At 37.3% G+C, this 21596-nt stretch overlaps 1 protein-coding gene across 1 annotated transcript in view; it reads right to left on the reverse strand.

The window, feature by feature from the left end:
- Positions 1–214: 214 nt before the first annotated feature.
- LOC118281707 (protein capicua homolog) overlaps positions 215–21596 on the reverse strand; it is a 46063-nt gene continuing 24681 nt past the window's right edge. The window contains 13 exon segments of the mRNA XM_035602385.2: positions 215–11075; positions 11726–11846; positions 12361–12480; positions 12483–12562; positions 13074–13229; positions 14324–14457; positions 15042–15216; positions 15843–15940; positions 16738–16843; positions 17636–17776; positions 19372–19501; positions 20219–20367; positions 20588–20697. Coding sequence (XP_035458278.2) covers positions 11023–11075; positions 11726–11846; positions 12361–12480; positions 12483–12562; positions 13074–13229; positions 14324–14457; positions 15042–15216; positions 15843–15940; positions 16738–16843; positions 17636–17776; positions 19372–19501; positions 20219–20367; positions 20588–20697 — 1573 coding nt within the window. The 3' untranslated portion in view covers positions 215–11022.

Genomic DNA, 21596 nt, shown 5'->3' on the forward strand with positions numbered 1-21596 from the left:
AAAGTTGTCAAAAGTCGTGCCAGCCACGCCAGAGACGTGTCTTCAGCTTCACGTCGGCGGATGACGTCACGAACCAGATTAGTGATGTACCTTATTATATTATTGATTTATTCGTTTGTAGTTCTAATGTTTGCTTTTAGGTTGCTTAGAACTTAGTAACTGCTGTTTAATGATAGTATGATACCAAATAGGGTCAAGTTAAATAAAAGACCAATGCAACGAATAATATTTATTTAAAAAATATAGAACGAAAAGCACGGATTCATTGGTTATCGATAACTTTTCGTTAAGATGTTGGAATCACTATTTTTTTTGTAGGTTTTTGTACTGAATTTGTGGCTTGGCGTAGAAGGGGCGCCGATGTGTTTACGCTCTGGCGTTCAAAAGGTTAAAGTTTTACTATGTAACGACTGAAGTAACCATTTGCCATTAAAAGACTGACAGTGGCAGTAAAAGTGACAAGTCTTATTGCCAGTCAAATAAAATAATAATCACCCCCTGCGTGATGAAAGTTTATTCTCCTGGTTCCTGTCACACCGCTGACTTTGCATGTCGTCAATTGATTCAACTCACCAACTGGCTTTGAAAACACTCGCTACTACCTCGCATCCCAAGCACAAGGTCGCCTTTAATGTATGATTGCGAAAAGACATGTGCAAATAGCTGTAAAAATATTCAAGATAGGAATTCTGCTTTGATGCTCTTGGTGGAGATAAATGATGCACGACTGGTTGTATTGAATGGTTTAATGAACAACAATGAAGTGTACTAATTAATCGGTAACTAACTAAGTATCCGGTGCCGTAAGGGTCTGCCTGTGGTCTGTAGTAGGTGCGCGCGCGTGCTGTCCGTCGGCCAAGGAGAGCGAGGAGAGTCGTGGAGCGGGACGCGCCGGCGCCGGTCACCCCTCTCCGTCTCGCGCATGCGCTGGGCCTCTAGGTCTTTGATGTTGGCACCCGGGCCGGCTGTGACGTCGAAAGCCGGACCAGGGAATTTCATCAAAAAGTGTGCAATATTATCGCTAGACGAACGAACTGGTGTTATACGTTATGTTATATGTCATACGAAGTTATAAGGTATATACAGCCTTGGCCAAAAGTATTGAGCATGTAGGGGTTAGAGGCAACGCACACTAAAATAAGCGTTGCTTATTTAAGCAATTGTCACGCGTTTAGCCGCGTTCTGTCGTCATACATTAAAAAAGCCCACTTTTAGAGACGGTTAAGGGTCCATTATCGTGTTTTAATGACAATTAAAGTTAAGTATAGCAAAACCGTCTGCCGTCTACGTTTGAAGCTATATTATTATTTCCAATTTTGAAGCATTTTTTTTATCAAAACGTTGCCCCACATTAGGATTTTCTCATGTGGCGTGGGTGCGTTTACAAACATACAATTTCACATGCACATGACACCCAAACCAGAAACAACAATCTGTAGATCACTCAAAAGAGTTGTTCCGTGCGGGAATCGAACCCGCGACACGTTGCACGGCAGCCCAGCCACCGTGCCAACCGTGCAGTCGAAAGCAGCATCAATAGCAAAGATGTCTTATTTGGTAGACTTTATATACATTTTTTGGAATTTGCCCGAAGGAACAAGAGGGGCCGAGGCAGTATTTACGCGACTATTCGGATCCTTTTAGAAAATACTTTGTTTGAGAATTCCATAAGCGGTATAGATTCACCCCAGTTTCCATAAAGTGTTATTTGCCTTTGCTGGCGCCCGATCTAAGAAAACCAACGAATAGATTATTAAATTAAGTGTTAGCATAAAGCTGTGTTTATATAAATACAATTTTTAAACAGAAGCTAAATTACAATCAAACAAAATGTTGTAATGTTTTGGTTTATGGAAAAGAAGATATCCTTGTCATCAACAGGGAATGGGTAGGGAGGTGTGAACAGTAGTGACTATCGTATGTACATGTGCATCATTGCATAATATAGCATTATGATTTGGAACCAATGAACTGTGTTGACATTCACATCTAAACGTTGCTGTTGCACTAATAGAGAAAACACCAACAACAATGGCTTTATGGTGCGACATTCTTTAGTTGATAGGTTTCTGTACTAATATGTTAATTATCGAATAAATAAAAATCCATAAAATAATCAATTGTAAACATTTATTTTAATCCTTTTTAGATATTTTCATTTCTTTTAATTATAATTTACCTTTTTCTAGTAGTAGAGGAGCCCACGATGCTAAATTTGGATTTACTCGAGCGTCGTAGGGACCTACTGGATTTTAAATATATGGTGATAGAAAGAAAAAATAATTAAGTGACATTTTCTGCCATCGGTGGAGAAAGGGGGAATCCACAGATCTTTAAAATTGTTACGTGTAACTTTTGTTCTAGAGGTGGAGCGTGTCAGATATTGATAATGTATATGCTACATGTGTCTCTGATAATGAGAAACCCTTAATCTGCCAGTTTGCATGATGGGACTGAATGTTTCGGACGGTACTAACGAGAACGCTTCAAAACCCTCTCACTCTTAGAAATCACGCTCAAGTGGGAAGATTTTTTTAAATGCGCATTCTTTTGTATGCTGTCGACTTCTCTTCTCCTAATCTGACGAAACTGACTGGAGTAAGTTAGATTTTTTTTTTAATTTTTTTATCCCACCACATTGTGGTGGGTATCTTCAACATAACACTAGCTATTCCCCATTTACTAATCTGACGCGCTCGAGTAACTACCGAAATCCCTTCTGTGTCTCCCCTACTATAGATAATATGTATTTCCCTCTTTCTGTTTTATGCGTGGCTGCTAGCAAATCATCCCAAGACCTTTTTTAAATGATAGTTTCACCTCCACGCTGAAATAAACAGGTATTATATAAGTATGACAATTATCATACATAACATATCATTTACAACCTATTTTATATCAATAATAATAATTCCTACCTACCATGTGTATATGTATAATGTTACCTGCACATGTTTACCTTTATCTTTAGCATTACAAATAAACTCCCATGCCACTTGTTTCTTGGTGACCGAGGTGCCATCTTTTTTTTAACGGCATATGCTGCAGGTCTGAGCCTTTTCGACAACTTATCTACGTGTGGAGCCCACTGTGGCTTAGCCCCTGGACGCTAAGCCACACACACTTATACCTAAAAAGACAGTTGAATCTACAGGGTCCAACTCCTCGCCCTGTATTAGCACGCTGGTTTCACATGTCTAACATTTGGTGTTGTGAATCTAATGCATTTAGTTTTTGATTCATTAAGTAACAAATTATTGGCACTAAACCAGCGTACTATTTTTGAGAGAGCACTATTTACATGATGACTGACTAATTGTCCACGTTTGAGTTTAAACAATAAAGATGTATCATCAGCAAACAGTACTATCCCATGGTTATCCTTCACAAGGTAAGGTAAATCATTAATATAAATAAGAAAGAGAAACGGGCCGAGAATTGACCCCTTTTTTTTGGTGACGGGGGAAACCTTCAAAATGCGCCTAGCTTTTTGGGGATAAAAGACTAGGGAGTGTGGGATTTTTACCTCACTAAAACCACCCCGGTGGCCACCCTCAACACCTGTAAGGGGCACCGGGTCCTCTCAATAGACCTACTGAAATGTTACAAATGTGCTACTGCTTTGCCGAAAAGATATTTCTCTCCAACCTCATATATATTGCTATTACAATTTTGTAAGGCGCACTATTTTTTAGAGCTTTAAGCCGTCTGATAGAAGTTTTGGTCCATGGAAAGTGTCTGATTTTTTTAATATGATTTCAAAGTAATTATATTCTACAAAACATATATAAAAATCAGACATAAAAATTTACGTTAAGTGAGTCTAATTTTTAGTTACCTTTCTCACCTGGTACCTGCGCAGGTGTCACTCGGCAAGCTTTACAAACATTAAGGCATTAAAAAGTATATACAAGACTACTGTAAGCCGAAGGTTAAATGCTTGTAAAAATAAGATATGTCTGACAGCTCTGGGATCTCGGACCATCAATGCTCTACGCAGTCTCACGCTATATCAGAAGGTAATATATTTTCTGATTCGGTGATTACAAATTCTAATTATTATTTTTGCTTCAAGCCTTAGTAATCAAGGCTCATAAAAAGTCAACCAGTGGGTCATAAACAGCAACCGATCTTATTTACCTCTTAAAACATGGTAACTGTCAGAGTTGACCTCTTAAATTGTGCGGACTATAGTTATGTTGTGGAGCATTGCAAAGTCATAGATTAGTACCTATTTATTTTATTATACTTGACATTTTAAGAAGAAAAAATTTCAACAGTTAGCATTAATTTCGAACAAGAAATTTCCAATAATTTCTGATAACATTCTTTTTAATAATAATAAAAACTTCATAAAAAAATCAGTTTATACATCCCACAAGGTTTGTTGGCAAAAAGTAGATCATGCTTCATACAATTGGCCTCCCCTGCTCTAGGGTATTAAATATAACATATCGAAAATAAAAAAATATTTGTCCGGCCCGGGAATCAAACGCGAGATCCTTGACACTTGCACTAACGAGTATGTCCAAATGTTCCATATTTCAACATTGAATTTAAGAATCTTGAAGTCTGAGTCAGTCGGGTTCGATTTTTGGGTCGGGCTAGGCATTAAAATCTCTTTGTGCCCCTTCAGGGAATAAAAGGAGTGATGTTATGTTCATTATGTTAATTCATGTATTACAATGATTATAGCTTTAAAACTACGAGTGCACTTGTTTTTGACGGAAAAATTAACAAAATTCAGAATTTCTTAACGTTTTAATGACCAATTTTTGAAGTGTGATTTTCTTAATAACCCCATATTTTATATAAATCATAATTAATTACGTACGTACGTACGTACGAACGTAATTAGGTAGAATGTCTGGAATGCTTTCCGAGAGTAATTGATATTGAGATTTTGATGTGCTTACTTGTTTCTGATGATCATATTTTTAAACGAAAATGCTTGTAATGAGTCTGGAAAATTGCATAGTCAATAATGCGGACGAAATAACGACATTTTAATTGGTACCAAAGACTCCAAACATAAATTGTGTCTAATTAAATTTTGTTATAAATTTTCCTCATAACATGCACAGAAAAAGAGATATTGTAACTGTTTATAGTCGCCATTTTTTAAGATGGCGGCGCGAGCGACTCACTTACTACGTTGTAAAATAGATATGGAAAAGAGCACATCGAAATCTACAAAATTATTTATTTTCAACATCCCAGGTAAGCCCCATATTTCCACCTTAATGATTGAACTAATTCACGTGATCTATACATCGAATATTTATCCATAAATAGTTGGTTAAACGCCCAATTTCCACACTTAAGTGACCATGATCCTTTAAAGTGTCACTTATTGGTCCATTAGTTGGATTGATAAACATTAAAAAACTTTGCTTATTGTACATGTGAAGTGGTTACGTGTGGATTTAAAAATACTAAATTTTACATAATTTTTCGTCTCTAATCCAATCTAATATACATGAATTTGAACACTTAAAATCTAAATAAATCATCTAAACAAGCTATTTACATATACCATTTTGACTAAACAATTATTCTAATAGCTTATGTAGAAGAAATAAATAACGAATATGAAATGCTTTATTTAAAATGTCCTTTCGAAATAATTACTAATATTTCTTAAAATATAACATTAAACTTGTTATGCAACCTAGTTCATTCAGTCTAATAAAGTAAAACTGCTTATTTTCTGTAATTTATTGACTGACAAAGCCTAGAAAGAAGTAATTAGAAAGATTATAGTTTCCTAATTTCAATGAGCGTGAACTAAAATTTGAAAGTCAATAAGGCACTAGAAATATGCAGCTATTAAAATTTTTCATATTTGTTATTACTATAACACAATTAAAGGCTTTCATTAGAAATTGATTATACCATCAAAACTACAAAAAAGAACTAGAAATATTGCAATAAGAGGTTCGCCTCTTGTAAGTAAGCTTAACCATAATTATAGAAAGTTGAAAACAAATTGTTACATTTCGTATAAACCATCACAATCATAAACCACGGAGGAAAACTTGCCTTTTTAGTATATTTTGCTACTGTGTTTAAATAAAATAACCATGTACCTACACTTTCATATAAATTTCATAAACATATTTCATTTGGGATACTAAATGCAAACTTTTTTACGTAACTTTACTATCTATTTAAAAACGTTTACTTAATCGCATAATGTTCATGAAAATTGATATTCCAGAAGACTATGAAATATTATGAAAACATACAGGTCGTTCCTGAAGTCGACGCCTAAATGGCACCGGGTGATCGGCAAGGTTACAAAAGTCATCAGGTAAATTAATATTAAAAAAAAACGACGAAAAAGTACACCATATAGACGAAAAAAAAGATATCTAATATATAAATAAAGATATCTAAAGATTAGATATTTTTATTCTTCCAGCAATATGAGTCAAAAGATTGGCAATATGAACGCTTGTTTGTGAATAACACATATCTACATAATATAAGTAACTTAAAAAGTATACGACTTAGATTTATTATATTATGTTTTTGATAACGTTGGAACACTGCCGTTCACCTGGTGCCATTTTGACTTCAGGGACAGTCTGTATGTAAAATAGTGCTTGTAGATTTAAACCTAAAATGTCGTTACAATAAATCGAATCATAATCGTTTCGCAACTAAAAAGCTCGATGATCGAAAGAAAATCAACAATTTTCACTAAATCGGGATGATATTCGTATGCCACAAAAAGATATTTAAACATTGATTACTAAATATAGTTATTTATTACATTTACATTTTATATAGTTTGAAACTGATCTTATTATATTGTTATTCAGAGTTGAAAGTTATAGCTAATTAATTCACTGATTAAGAAAAGAGGCCTATACCTTGCCCTTACTTTGAATTAATTACCCTGCTTCCCCCAACGCTAACAAAAAAGTACGTGTGACACCACGCAGAGCGGCTAGTTTGAATAACTAATTCAAATTAGGGACGAAAATATATCTGTACATTACTACTAACTGGTAACAACACTTGTATTATTTATTTAAGAGTAAAATTTTAAGACAACAATCTCGATTACTATGAATCGACTACCAAAGTACGTACCAAATCCCGCGAGTTCAACATTGCCACGAGAACGGTAAGGAACACGCTATGAAGCTACATGCATCACGTAATTGCATTGCAACGAACTGACGAGCTTTGGTACCGGACTCGTCTAATTGCCTATCGAGATATAATATTTAACCGTGCGAAAATATCTCTTATGTTTTATACTTTTAATAAATTCCTTTCACTTACGGACTCCTACAGCAATTATTAATTATTTAAACAATATTAACGCCGAAGAGATCATTTAAATATACAATTGTTTTGTATTGGCCGAAATTTTACATGTATAAATTATAATTATATTTATACATACATTTATCTGTAATATAATTAGTAATATCTAAATAAAATCTTAATTACTTTGAGAGCCAGGAATACTTAGTGCTAGTACACAATACGACTAATATTTACAATGAGATTATTATTGTATAAATATTTATTTATCTAGTGTCGTTACAGATTTGAGCTATTTTCGTAAACGATAGCATTACGTTTTCAAATGGATACCGCTACTTCAATCTTACGGACTGAAAGACTCAATATAAGTAACTATTAAAATGTTCACGTTCCGTGTCTAGTGTGCGGCGTACACAAATACACGCACCGACTCTCTTGTTAAATCACTGTACAATGTACCTACTTGATAAAACATAATTAAACAAGTATATATAAATCTAATTAAATGAAATAATTTGAAACCCTTGGAAGACCAACATCACAACGGAAATATAAAACAATACAAAATAATAGACTTGAACGATTATTAGAAAGAGTTCGCACCAAAGTTCCTTTTCTAACCTCATGCATTCATATAACGCTCGACTCTCTCACTAGTGTTGCATGATATATCACTTACATAGGTGTGTCTACGTCACTACGAACGGGGATGTACTATACCTTTGTACATGCATTGATAAACACCATGGTGATTAATGATTTTGTCATTCATATCGATCTGATTGTAAATATTTTCTAATAGAGACCCCCTTTACTAGCAACTCAATATTAAAAAGAATTCCCATAAGTCGTTCTTACACGCAACTCGCTCATCTCGAGGAAAGGTATCAAAACAAAACCATACTCGCTAAAAGTACAGATGTGGAGTAAATATACTAAGTATATCTGCTTCTCAGCAGTAATCTCTAGAATATACTTAAATATTAAATATTTTTTCTAATATATCGATTCTCATATTGCAACGAAATACAACTTGATCAATTCTTTAAAATGTTATTACAGCATATAGGTATTTTCCAACAATGAAGTGTAAGTAATATATTTTATACAATAACCTGAAACAGGCTTGCTACCAAACCATAACACATACACCATACGAGATGATGAAAACTTCTGAGCATCTAAAAAAAACTAAAACTAATTCAATCGTATAACTACTATAGAGCTTAATATCATACACGTAAACACCAAAGGGTTTCGATGTAAAACCCCAACAAAGTAATCAAGTGGTTTGGCAATAACAAATATTATGTCTTACAAAACTCACAAACAAAAGCACTTAAATACAAAATAAGAATTGAGATCGTGCCCACAATGACGATGTGCTAAAACAATATAACAAATGATCTGTTAGTTCGATAACCAATTAAAAGCGATTATAGATATGTCCCTATATGCCTGCGGTCACTCTAATGCCATATTGCTAAAACTTGAAACTAGAATAAATTGTTTCATACCAATTTGACGTCAACTTGACGTCTATAGAAAGAACACTGTTTTTTTTTTTGCTTTTCGTAATGTAAACCTCTACAGATATAGATATATCACAGGGGTGGCCAACCGGTCGATCGCCACCATTAGTCCAGTCGATCGTGGCAAGGCAAAAAATATAAATAAATAATCCATATTGCGCAACGTAATTACTAACTACTACACTAAGTGTTAGATCGCACAGGGTTTCGTTAGTAAACATTAGATCTTATGTCTAATCTAGTTGGCCACCTCTGATATATCATATTGTCTGACTGCCTTTACACATTATTTGGATGTGGCACTAGGCTGCGTGAGTTAAGTGCTCTGAGCGCCTGGGTTTTACATTGGTTAGCAATTTAACATCAATAGGTATACTATGGAAAAGGGAACAAACCATTAGTACCAGTTATTTTTTTAGATAATAAAACTACTATACACCTTCGATCAACTGTAACTAACTAGATTCACAATCGGCGATAAAAAAGCGCCCTCGCAAAAAGAATACCACAGCGGTGATTTGGTTGCGCGAACAACATTGGACGGAGAGCCCAATTATAAAAAGCCTCAACTTACCGATACTACCTATATCTACATTGTAGAATAATATGCATCTGCTTTTAATATAATTTTGTTCCTGGTTTTAATATAATTTTGTTTAGTACTTGTGGCACCGACTTCTAAACTAGCAGTGGGCAATACAATGATAGTTATTTTTTGACTTTTAGTTTAGAGGTTTTGGTTTTTGGAAGTCGGTTTTTTTAAACGTAGTTTTAATTTTATGTTTAGTTCGATTATTGAAAATTATTATTGCAGTAGCAAAAAAGTTAATATTTTGTCCTTATCTTTGGGGATTTTATTACTATTTTATCCCAGAATTCTCGCAATTCTTTACCGTAGAAGTAATTTTAGAATAAATATTTTTTCTTTACATGCAAGATTTTTATTTATTGAACTGACAATTCTTTATATTAATGATGACAAACGTCGTAATCGACACTAAATCCTGGATTGTAATTGGACTCTGTTTATTATAGAGAAGCTTTGTAATAACATAATCTCAATAAAGTAAAATAAGGTTTGTTTTTCAAATATCTGTGTATGTCTCAACACGGGACACTTTAGTGACGTGTTTTTATTCTGTTATCTAGTTAGTTATAGTTGATCAAAACTTTAAACATACAATTTTAAAATCAATACTAATTCAATTCAATTGAATAATTTGACCATACATCGCCAATCTCACAAACTTACACCCGGTTTCTGAAAGGTTGATCAACTTAAGTTGCAACGGTTACAGTGATGATAGAAAAAAAGTAGATAGTAAAAACTATCCATTTAGTTATTTAATACAGTCTGTACACGTTAAAATTCAATATCTTTAGTGTCAGGTATTTGCAAGGCGGTGTTTGTTTGCTGTTACATTAAAATGGTAATTAAATAGCATCAACGACTGACTGTCTCGTTGGCCGAGTGTCACCTCATTGCATTCTCGATCGAGGCATATGTATCCCTTCATATATGATATGGAGTATGTAATTGTAAGCATGAACCTGTATAAAGACGGGCCAAAAATTATCTTAAAAAAAACGAGCTGAAAGTGAAGTCTGATAACATTTTATGGATTATATTAGAAAAGGGCGCAAATCTACTTTCGATTTTCTCTTTTCTTTAGATACTAGTGCTGTTCAACTTTAGTATAGGTTCCTGCTTGTTAGACAAGGACAGCAGTTACTTTGGTTATCCCACCGGGCTCGTTTTTCTACATTTACAAGTGGCAGGGAAAAACCCTTTTAGTATAAGAATTAAATCTGAAACTCATATAAATACTGGATCCAGTATACGAAGTATATGCATATATGATTACAAGTCGTTAGATTTGATCACCATGACAACTGACATGTGTTACTTGATTATTGATTTGACAAACCTTTGAGAAACTGGGTTAAAATATTTATAAATAAATTTATGGGATTTTTTTTACTTTTTACTAATTAAAAAAGTATTTCTAGATAGTAATAAAATATTATAAACGAGTCTCTATACATTAATTTAATCATTGTAGTAAATGCTTTTGCATTTATGATTAAATTTGGCATGAGTCCATCGTAAGAACAAACACTGGTTGGGTAAAGTTGACAGATGTCTCATGTATGTCGGCAGACGCTCCTACTGGCGAACAATGATGGAGATGGTGTATCCGCATCGCTAACTGGCCGTAGAGGTCGGTTGAAAAGCCGCTGACGCGATTGGAGAATTTACTGTAATAACAATATATACATATGTAAACATTCAAATTATACAGGCGTCTCAAACTTTACAGTAAGGACATATCTTTTTCTGTACCCTTTTACAAGCTATTAATTAACTTGCATTGCAACTTGCAATTAAATGTATGTACATATATAAGTATGTATATGTGGCAGCTAGTTATTATATCTCAGCTAATATCTATAAGTATATAGGAGATTTTGTCAAGTACTAGCTAGTCCGGCAAACTTCGTACCGCCTCAAACATATTTAAACCTTCCACAAATAAATCAAGCCAAATCGGTGGAGCTGTTTTCGAGTTTTAGTGAGACTAACGAACGACGATTGATTTTTATATATACAGATCATATATATATATATATATACTAGCAAACCTGGCGAACTCCGTTTCGCCACCAATGATTTTTCCCTGTTTTCCTACCTATCTCTTGAATTTTCTTTGCTATAAACCTCACGGAGCCCGAGACCTTTCCAACGAGTGTAAAACCATGGAAATCGGTTTGTGAGTTCTGGAGTTATAGCGTCAGGAAGGAAAACCCGACTTATTTTTATATAATAGATATATATACACACAGGTCGATGTTCTACTAATACTTAGAAGAAATTAGCTTGTTTTCAATATTACTATAGTAATACTTACTAGTCGGGGTATTCACTTCCGAGTGAGGAGTAAGGTTCGACTGGGCCATCAGTTTCTGTCTCACTTCCCGAATCTTCAATTGTAGAGCCATTTTTGTTGGGAAAATATCCATGTGAGTAGCCTGAACAAGAAAACAATATTATAATTTACAGTGTAAACTTAAGTAATCGCCATATAGTGGAAACAATGTGGGAGTGGAGACTACCTCGTTGGTCGAGTGGTCGCAAGTGCGACTGCCGAACATGGGGTCTCGGGTTCGATTCCCGGGTCGGGCAAAGTATTACTGGGTTTTTTTCGGATTTTCGATAATTTCTCGGTAATAGCACGGAGTCTGGAAACGTGCCCGGGATATGGCAATAGGCTCACCCCCTATTACATGGGACTTATAACACAAATGGTGAAAAGTGGGTGCACATTGCATAGCGGCATTACGTGCCCTAATGTGCACCTCTGCCTACCCTTTCGGGGATAAAAAGGCGTGACGTTGTGTGTGTGTGTGTGAAAACAATTTTATTTGCAATCCTCAGATGCATTCAAGTATAAAATGTGTCATATCTGTCAGTTAACCGATAATAAAACCGGTAGAGAGCAACGGGTGTGTTCGTGGATAGGCAAGGGTAAAGGAAATGTGTGACCTGGAAGTGCGTGGTGGCCTGCGTGGTGGGGAACATGCCGTGCTCCTGGAACAGCTTCAGCACGAGGTGGCGCCGCGCCTCCAGCACGCGCCGGTGGCCCGCCTCGCCGCGCGCGCCCCCGCGCCACCCCCGCCGCCGCCCGCGCCCCCGCCCGCGCTGCACGGCGTGCGTGGGGACATCTCCTCCACTCCGTCGCCGCCCACTGTGGACCACGATGCTTTTATTATTACATTTTCAATTACTCGAGAATTAAAGTGGAGTGAAAAATCCTGCAATAACCGTTCGCCAAATATACATAGTACCTTCAAATAATAGTTATTCGATGTCTGTGTACCTATTGCTTAGCATCAGACGATCCTTCTGCTCGATTGCTGGGAATACCCGACAGCAAAAAACAAATCCAGATACTAGTACTTCCCACTCCTTCGGAGATAAAAGGCGAGACAATGAAAAAGTACTTTCAGAAATCCAGCTAGTGTGAAATAACATTTGACGGCACAGTTGGCGCGGTGGCTGGGCAACTGGCTGCCGTGCAACGTGTCGCGGGTTCGATTCCCGCACGGAACAACTCTTTGTGTGATCCATAGATTGTTGTTCCGGGTCTGGGTGTCATGTGTATGTGAAATTGTATGTTTGTAAACGCACCCACGACACAGGAGAAAATCCTAATGTGGGGCAACGTTTTTAAAAAAAATAAATAAATAACAGCATACCTCGATAAGTGTCGAGATTGAAGTCAGGTCCGAAGAATGTGTTCCCGACGAGTTTGTTGGTGGTGGTATGCGGCGTGCCGTACGAGTGCGGCGTGGGCATTCCGTTCCCGTTCACCTCCGGCTCCAGCTGTGGCGTCACCGCCGTGCCTTCCTCATCTGTGGGCAATACAATAGGCTCGTTGAACATTTTTCTAAATTATTCCTATTAAATTCAATATACAGATAAAATTATTATATGACACCCGTCATACAAAGTGTAATTTTGGAAGCGTGACATATTCAAAGACTCTTAGGCTGAGGCTATACGAGGCAGCGATTTGCGATGCGACTGGAAAGGCGAAACGAGATAAACCTGGTATGGCGTAGCCACACGCATATTTAGTAGTACTATTGAATTAGTCGTGCAAGAGAGAAATTTTCCAATAAATTCGCTTTAATTTCGCTGATATGTTGATGTAGCCGATGCCGTGATTGCAGTAATTTTGTTTCTATCGCATAAAGAAATCAAAGTTCGCCAGTAATATTTGATATACAATGTAGCCATATACATGAGCATTTATTAATTTTTTTAATCGCCCATGTGTCGCAGCCTGCGACATTAAGCCGCGACGCGACCTGCGACTCGACGTCGCGGCTTAATGTAGCCTCGGCCTAACTCTGCTATCGATCAGTCCGAATGAATAAAAACAATGGTAGGTATATATATTTTTTTTTTTTGTAAATTACGGAGAACTGTAATTGTGAACTATCCTTATAAATGTCCGTCCGTCCTGTAATGAGTTTTATAAAGCTGATCAACACGCACAAACTCAAACACATATGCCGCACGCACACATGAAAGGTATTTTGCAGCGGCATTTTGTGGATGGATCTAGACATTTATTATAATCAAAGGCCTAAAAGCGATACAGCAATCGTGTGATGTACTCAACAAAATACATGGATCCTAAAACTACTAGCTGGCGTGTAGCGGTGTAGTACATTACGCGACAACTAAGTACTTTTATTTCAAACTAGCTACTTCCGCGCGGTTTCACCCGCTTGTTGTTTATTTGTTTGTTTGAACGCGCTAATCTCCAGAACTACGGGTCCGATTTGAATAATTCTTTTTGTGTTGAATAGAGCATTTATCGAGAAAGGCTATAGGCTATTAAACATGACGCTATAACCAATAGGAGCTAAGCAGAGCGGGTGAAACCGCGCGGAAGTAGCTAGTATAGTATATAGTATAGATGAAGCCAGCAACTCACCCATTTTGTTGTGTTTCTTCCTCATGTAGAGCTGCGGACTGCGCGGCACCACCATGGCGCTGGGGCTGCAGGCCTCCGGCTTGAACTGCGGCAGCGTGCTGAACTTCTGCTCGAAGTTCACCGTCTCTAGCACCCTGCAATACGACCATATTGTTAACTTGCTACTTCTGAGCTGTTACACTGCTAGCTTTTGCCCGTGTCTTCATTCGCACTAAATTTGGGGTAACACAGTTCCTCTTACCTGGTTCACAAACAACATTTTTTACCATTTTATTATTTCTTTTTTATTAGGGCTACATCAGTCCATTGTTAGTGTTGATAATAATAAATCAACCATCTTGTCAATCGTTGCGATAGCAATATTATGTTTGCCATAGATACATATTCTGCGGATAACTTAAATATAACAATTTAATAAATTGAAAGCACTCGCGGAGATCTGCGTTCCGGCACACCAGGGGTTAATATAATAAATCATAGGCGTAGCCAGCCCCCCCGAAATATGCGTACCTAGACATTACAGAGCGTTATTTTCCTAGTTAGTATAGTACATCCCCGTTTGGCAAAGGTTTCTATGAATCTGTTTATTACATTGTTTGAGAGTGAAGGAAGGTTGTTTTTTTTTTGGTCGCACATTTCTCGAACCCCTCCCGAAACTAAAACCTGGCTACCTACGAGAGTTGTATAATTAGAAGTTATTACAGTGGTGAAGCCTTACTTGTCGCGGCCATCCTCGTTGCGTTTCTTGAAGATGCTCTTCTTCTGGTTGGGGCTGGGCAGGTCGTGCTGCACGTGCTCCGCCCCCGCGGAGTCCCCGGGCTCGGGCCGGCCGGGCTCCGCGCGGGCTTCGCCCTCCGCGCCGCCCGACCCGCTACACGACCCCGTCGACATGCCTGCACATATTACACTAGATATAGATAGATATAACGTCACGCCTTTAATCCCCGAAGGGGTAGGCAGAGGTGCACATTATGGCACATAATGCCAATGTACACCATATTATACTATTCTGTTATTTCACACTTATCAATTTTGTTTTTTATTTAGTTCTTCCATTCATTTGTTTTAATCGTTGTATTTTTGCACGTATGTTTTTAAATATAATTCTGCTGTATTTTTTTCCTATTATTGTCTCTACTATTTGATAAAAACTGTCATCTTTATGTTACAGTGCATGCTCCAACAAATTAAAAATATTGTGCACTTTTTATTATTATGTAAGTGATAGAGAATAGATCAAAGACTTGTGGCCGATTTTTGCAACGCCAGATATATTTTATCAGAGATCAGAGATCGAGATAGATTTAACTAAAAACTGTTAAACAGTTCTTAACTGTTCTATAGTTTAAGAATTATCTGTTAATTAAATAATCGGTCCTTAATGTAACAACTACTGATTGTCCAAATAATAATAAATAAATATTATATCAGGACGTACTTTTAATGTAGTGACAATCTTACAACTAATCAGAGAGATTACTTACAAATAAATAAATAGTGATTGATTGAATTATGTTACCTCGACTAAGTCGCTTCTGTAGCGGTGCTCTGCCGAGCTGCGCCGGAGTGGGTGCGAGAGGGAATGGCCGCGCCTCTTCCACTGGTGTTTCCCAATGCCTAAGGATATACCACACAATACATTATAATGCATCATAACATATTTGTCGGAAGGGTCATAATCTATATATATAAAAATCAATTGCTATTCGTTAGTCTCGCTAAAACTCGAGAACGGCTGGACTGATTTGGCAAATTTTGGTCTTGAATTATTGTATTAAGTCCAGGGAAGGTTTAAAAGGTTAGAAAATAAATGTTTGAGGCGATACGAAGTACTAATAAAACTGTCAATCGACAAGTGTTTAGTGATTTTCAATCATTAGAATCAGTGTTGCGAATTTCACATTAATTTTAAAATTGTAACAGTGATTTACAGATAATGAATCTTTAATGAACTTGATTAATATTGTCTACGACTCAGGACAAGATTGTGTGTGTGACCTCTAAGATTGTTTCAATGTTTCTTCTCAGATTTTATATTAAAATCTATTTGCACTTAAAAAAAATGCATAAAATAACCATTTTAAATGTTTGCATTTTGAGATATTACCACTGTGATTAAACACATCCTCGGAGATTTTGTAGAAAACAAGTGAATGTAATGTAGTAGTCGAATAAATTGCCAATGTAATGTACGGTTATCTCAAAATTAGGCCTTTTTTGAGGGCGAAAAGTCATCGACTTCTCCCGCCTTGGATGAGGCGAGAGGTAGTATCAGACTCTTACTGACTAAAAACCACCCCGTTCCTTCTCCTGCTTTGAGTCGGAGTCCTGGTCCGGAGGTAACCTGTTACGTCTTGGATGGACGTTATCCTATAAATTCAAAAGTACAAAGTTAAAGTAAAGAAAATACGCACGTGTTTAGTTTGGGCGCAGCGCTAGTGTTGCTCTGCGAGACGATGACGGACGGGCCGGGCTGCACGCTCAGCAAGCTTTGGCTGCTAGTTTTCGGCGTCTCCACTTCTGTACACAATACATACAACGTGCTCATTCTTCTTGTCTTAGCTAATTAAGCGCTCAACATTAAGGCCTCACTTATGGAGGCTTGTTGGGTTTTCGTGAGATCTCTTTTTTTGTATAATATTATTGTTTACCAGATTGGCGATATATTAAAAAAGGGCCAAATTAAAAGTACCTTTAACCGACGAGCATGCATGAAAAGACTGATGACTGTTGATGAAGCGAAAGAAGTGTGTAAGAACCGTGGCAATTGGCGTTCCATTGTCTCTGCCTACCCCCATGCCAGACTGGCGTGAGGTTATGTATGTATGTATTATTTTTCCTAATATGCTTTGGCATAACGATTTCATTAAAAGTAATTTGTTTTGCCATAAAAATACTTTGGCATACAGTGTTAGTTGGCATAATTGTATGGAAGGCTAATTTGTCTTGACATAAATTTAAATCAGAAGATATTAGGTATTAGAAGAAAAGAAAAAAACGATAGTTGAAGACTGGTTGTTTCTTTCAATTGTAATTTGATAGTTACGTACATCAAAGTAGAAGTAGTAAACTACGTAAAATTCATTAAGGTTTTACCCCCAACTGCTACTTGTAATAAATGTTTATCTTGTAATCTTATTATTTTTACTAATATATTAAAATATTGTGATATTTGCAAAAAAAACATACAAGAATGGCAATTTTCGACATTTTTAATAATAATCTCACGAGATCTCGCTTGAGGGGCTCAAGTCTTAGAAATTTGCATTGCCTAATCACGCCAACAAATAAATATAAGAAACGATAACTCACCAGCATTGAATGTTGGTACATACAGCCTCTGCAGATGGACGCAGTGCATGGACTGGTCGGAGGCAGGGCTGTCGGTAGACTGGCTCGGCTTCAGGAGCAGGTTGCCTGACGCATCCAGCGACAGCGTCAGCGGACCAGGACCTGGAGAAACAACTAATGTTCATTAGGGGCCTTCCATACATTCATCATCATCACCAGCCGAGAGACGTCCACTGCTGAACAAAGGCCTCCCCCTTGTTCCTTCCATACATTACGTCACACGAATTTCATGATTTTTGACCCCCTCCCCCGTCCTTGTCACAATTGGTCACATTTGTCGGACCTCCCCCTCCCTAAAGTGACGTAGCATTTTATAATTTTACATCTAGAAATAATGTTTAAATTAAAACAGCAGGGAGGGGGCTCCCTAAAGTGAGGTCACATTTTATAATTTTACCTCTAGAATTTTTTAAGTGTTTCGATAATAGTTCAAGTCCGTGTTTTAACAGCTAGATTATAATAACTGAAATGTGACGTCACGAAATTTAAGACCCCTCCTGCCCCCTTGTCACATTGCCCTTGACACTTCGTCGACCCCCTCCCCCTTAACGTGTGACGTAATTAATGAATGGCCCGTTATATCAACAATCAAGGCTGAATTTGTTTGTGAAAGGACTTAGGACACAAGAGAGGCGCCTAGCTTCACTGACAGACAGACTGACGGACAATTAAATTTGACGTTTCATAAGTGCCTTATTTAGGATTAATTGAAATAAATGCTTTGACTTTGACTTCGAGAAAATTCAAGTGCCTTAAAAAAATGATACATCTACATATATTTTTTCAGTGATGAAATGTATAACTAATATTTAAAAAACTATGCAAATTATACAACTGTGGTGCACAAATGTTTATAACAATTTGGAGATCAGAAAACGAAACATACCGTTCGCGATTCGAAACTTTGCACAATATGTAATAGGGAAGACCAGGATCGTAAATAACAACAGGGTATGAAGATTAAAAATCTATTACTCCGTCAGTTAGATAATGAAAAAACATGGGACACGTAGCTCATAAAATAAAGTCGGTAATAAAGCTAGATACATTGCAGTCGTTATCCTTATTACCCAACGTACTAGTTGATATTGAACAATAATATTAAATACTAGCAGACCGGACAGACGTTGTCCTGTCTACACGTCTTTAATTAAAAAATTTTTTATTAAGCTAAAACATTCTGGATCATTTTGATGAAAATTATTATTCAAATGTTATGACAATATCTAACGTCATTAATATTTGACACTGCGATGGTAGCGCCGTCTGACGGATCCAATATAAAACATTCTAAAATCAACAACTACTAATAAATTAAAAATTTAATTAAAAAACATTGTCCAGCGGACAAAATTGTGAATCTAAACCATTCTCAGATCCCTTTGAACGCACACAAAAAAATTCATCAAAATCGGTCCAGTCGTTTAAGAGAAGTTCAGTGACATACACACTTACAGAAGAATTATATATATAAAGATAAGTAATGCTTAAAAAAATATGTTTTATGTTTAAACTGTTTCAATTAACTCTATTCCACAAATCAAGCCCTTGCGTTTGGTATCCATAATGGAGGTAGTTGTGAAAGTATCAAGTATCAGATCGATCTGTCGTCAGGAAGGAGGGTTAAATTCCAAATACTTAAGACCCAAACGGACGGATCAACTTAAATAAAACCGTTATAAAACAATAGTACTTACAAGGAGAACTATCTCCAAGGCTCCGTTTGACAAAGGTGAAGCTCTTGAGCACGGGGTTACCTAGCGGCGTCGAAGACAATGGCGTAGACGTCGGCGTCTGAATCGTGTTAGATATGCCACTTGATATCACCTGTAACATAATCGTGTACAGCTGTTAATCACACTGCCCATTGCTGAGCAAAAGCCTCTTCTCACACGGAGAAGGAATCACCATTAAACACCACGCTTGCTCAAATCAGATTGGCGATTTCAAACTTATAATTACACATGTGTTCGTGTCTATTCTCTGCCAAACGGAGTCAATTTCCGCTGGCAATTTATCAAATTTTCTACTTTCCGAAATGTATCCGTTCCAATATCGAATCATCTTGAGCTTCTGGGCGTAACTCTATCGTGAGACGGTACTTCACACCGAAAGAACTGCTGAGCCTGTACCAAGCGCAGGTTCGGTCATGTATGGAGTACTGTTCTCACCTATGGGATGGCTCGGCCAAATACCAGCTGGATGCGCTCGAGCACATTGAAAGGCATGCCAAGAAGCTCATCAATGATGATGCGCTTGTGGAGGCCCGGCTTCAAAGCCTTGAACACAGGCGCAAGGTTGCAAGCCTTTCCGTTTTTACCGGATACATTTCGGAGAGTGTATGGAGGAATTGCACAACTTGATTCCCCCTAGTTCTTTCCATCGTCGAACCACAAGCTTCCTTGTGCGAACTGCTAGGGAGTGGAACTCCTTGCTGGAGTCTGTGTTTCCTGATGGGTATAGCCTGGGTGTCTTCAAAGCCCGAGTGAATAGGTTGCTTATGGGCAGACGTGCTCGATCGTACGTAAATATGTATGGATGTACCTGTACGGGACACGTGGCGGGCGCGGCGGGCGAGGTGATGATGTTGGCGATGGCGGAGTCCAGCGAGATGGTCTGCACGCTGTGTGCCAGGCTGCCCGCGACGCTCTGCTTGTTCAGCGCCGCCGCTGTCCATAGCCTGTGGCTATCATCTGAAAAGGTACGCTTTGATTACCATGGGAATCATTATAAATGAAAATTCATTTAAGACCATTTTGCGGACGGATGACACGCTACCGATTCGAATAATACATAATGTCTGTCCGTTAACGACAAACTCAAAGATGACTCAACTATTTTTTTTTAAGCAGTCGCTAGATGTTTGATCAGTGATTCGTCACAAACTAAGCTGCGAGCGTGCGAGCTACTTACTGGTATCAGCGTGTGTAGATTTGAAGGCGCCGCCTGTCGGCTGGAAACCTTTCGGTCCTCCCGGACTGGACGCAGTAATACCTCCAAGGAGATTGTCTGACGAACCAGCCCTGAAAAATGGAAAAAGCAATTTCACGAACTTGTCACACACCAGCACCGCCCAACAGGGCAGTATCCTAAGAAACCACGAGAATAGTTTTCGAGGGTAGTAAAACCGATGGTGTTATAATTTAAATAATCCAAAATGGCTGCTACTCGAAATTTTCAACTTTTCGTCATGTGTGTCGTTTTCGATGTGTTTAAGGGTGGTGAAAGCGACGATACTAACAAAATGTTAATGCAAGATGGCCACCGCGCTAATTTCATTTAAATAGTATGATTAGTTTACGTCATAAAAACTTTTAATCAGGTATTTATCTTTTCTCTTCAATGGATCTTTTTCATTTTAATTTTGCGTACGTGACATAGATATTGATTCAACTTTTAACTAATTAAAATATATGTAGAACAAAGAATAGGTTTTTATCCCAGAACTCTTACGGGATCGAGATTTACACGGAAAACGTTACTACGCGAACGAACTCGCGGCCACAGCTAGTAATGGATAAATTTTGACATGTCAACATTCCCTGTTCATTGCACGTTTATGTGTTTGTATCTGTGTAACATTAGGCGTTGTTTTGTTCTTGCGACTAGAGTGACTGAGACAGACATATATTACTCTAAAATGTCTAGTGATTTTAACGCTACGTCCTTTTCATGTACAAAAATGGCTCCATTTTTATTGACGTGCGGTAGGAGATTTCTTGTCAATAGGTTTAAATCAATGATGTAGCCGTGTAGCTGTAAATGTAGGTTAGGGATCTCGTTAAATTGTTTTATGAATGATTTTATTTTATTTTTCTAGAAAAAGAATTAACCTAGTGTCTTCAACTTTTGGCTAGGTCAAGTTAAAGTCTGTAAATAATAATATTATATCATTCATGGCACATTCTGTAGGTATGTCAGT

This window comes from Spodoptera frugiperda, chromosome 18, assembly GCF_023101765.2.
Source record: "Spodoptera frugiperda isolate SF20-4 chromosome 18, AGI-APGP_CSIRO_Sfru_2.0, whole genome shotgun sequence".
NCBI lineage: Eukaryota > Metazoa > Arthropoda > Insecta > Lepidoptera > Noctuidae > Spodoptera > Spodoptera frugiperda.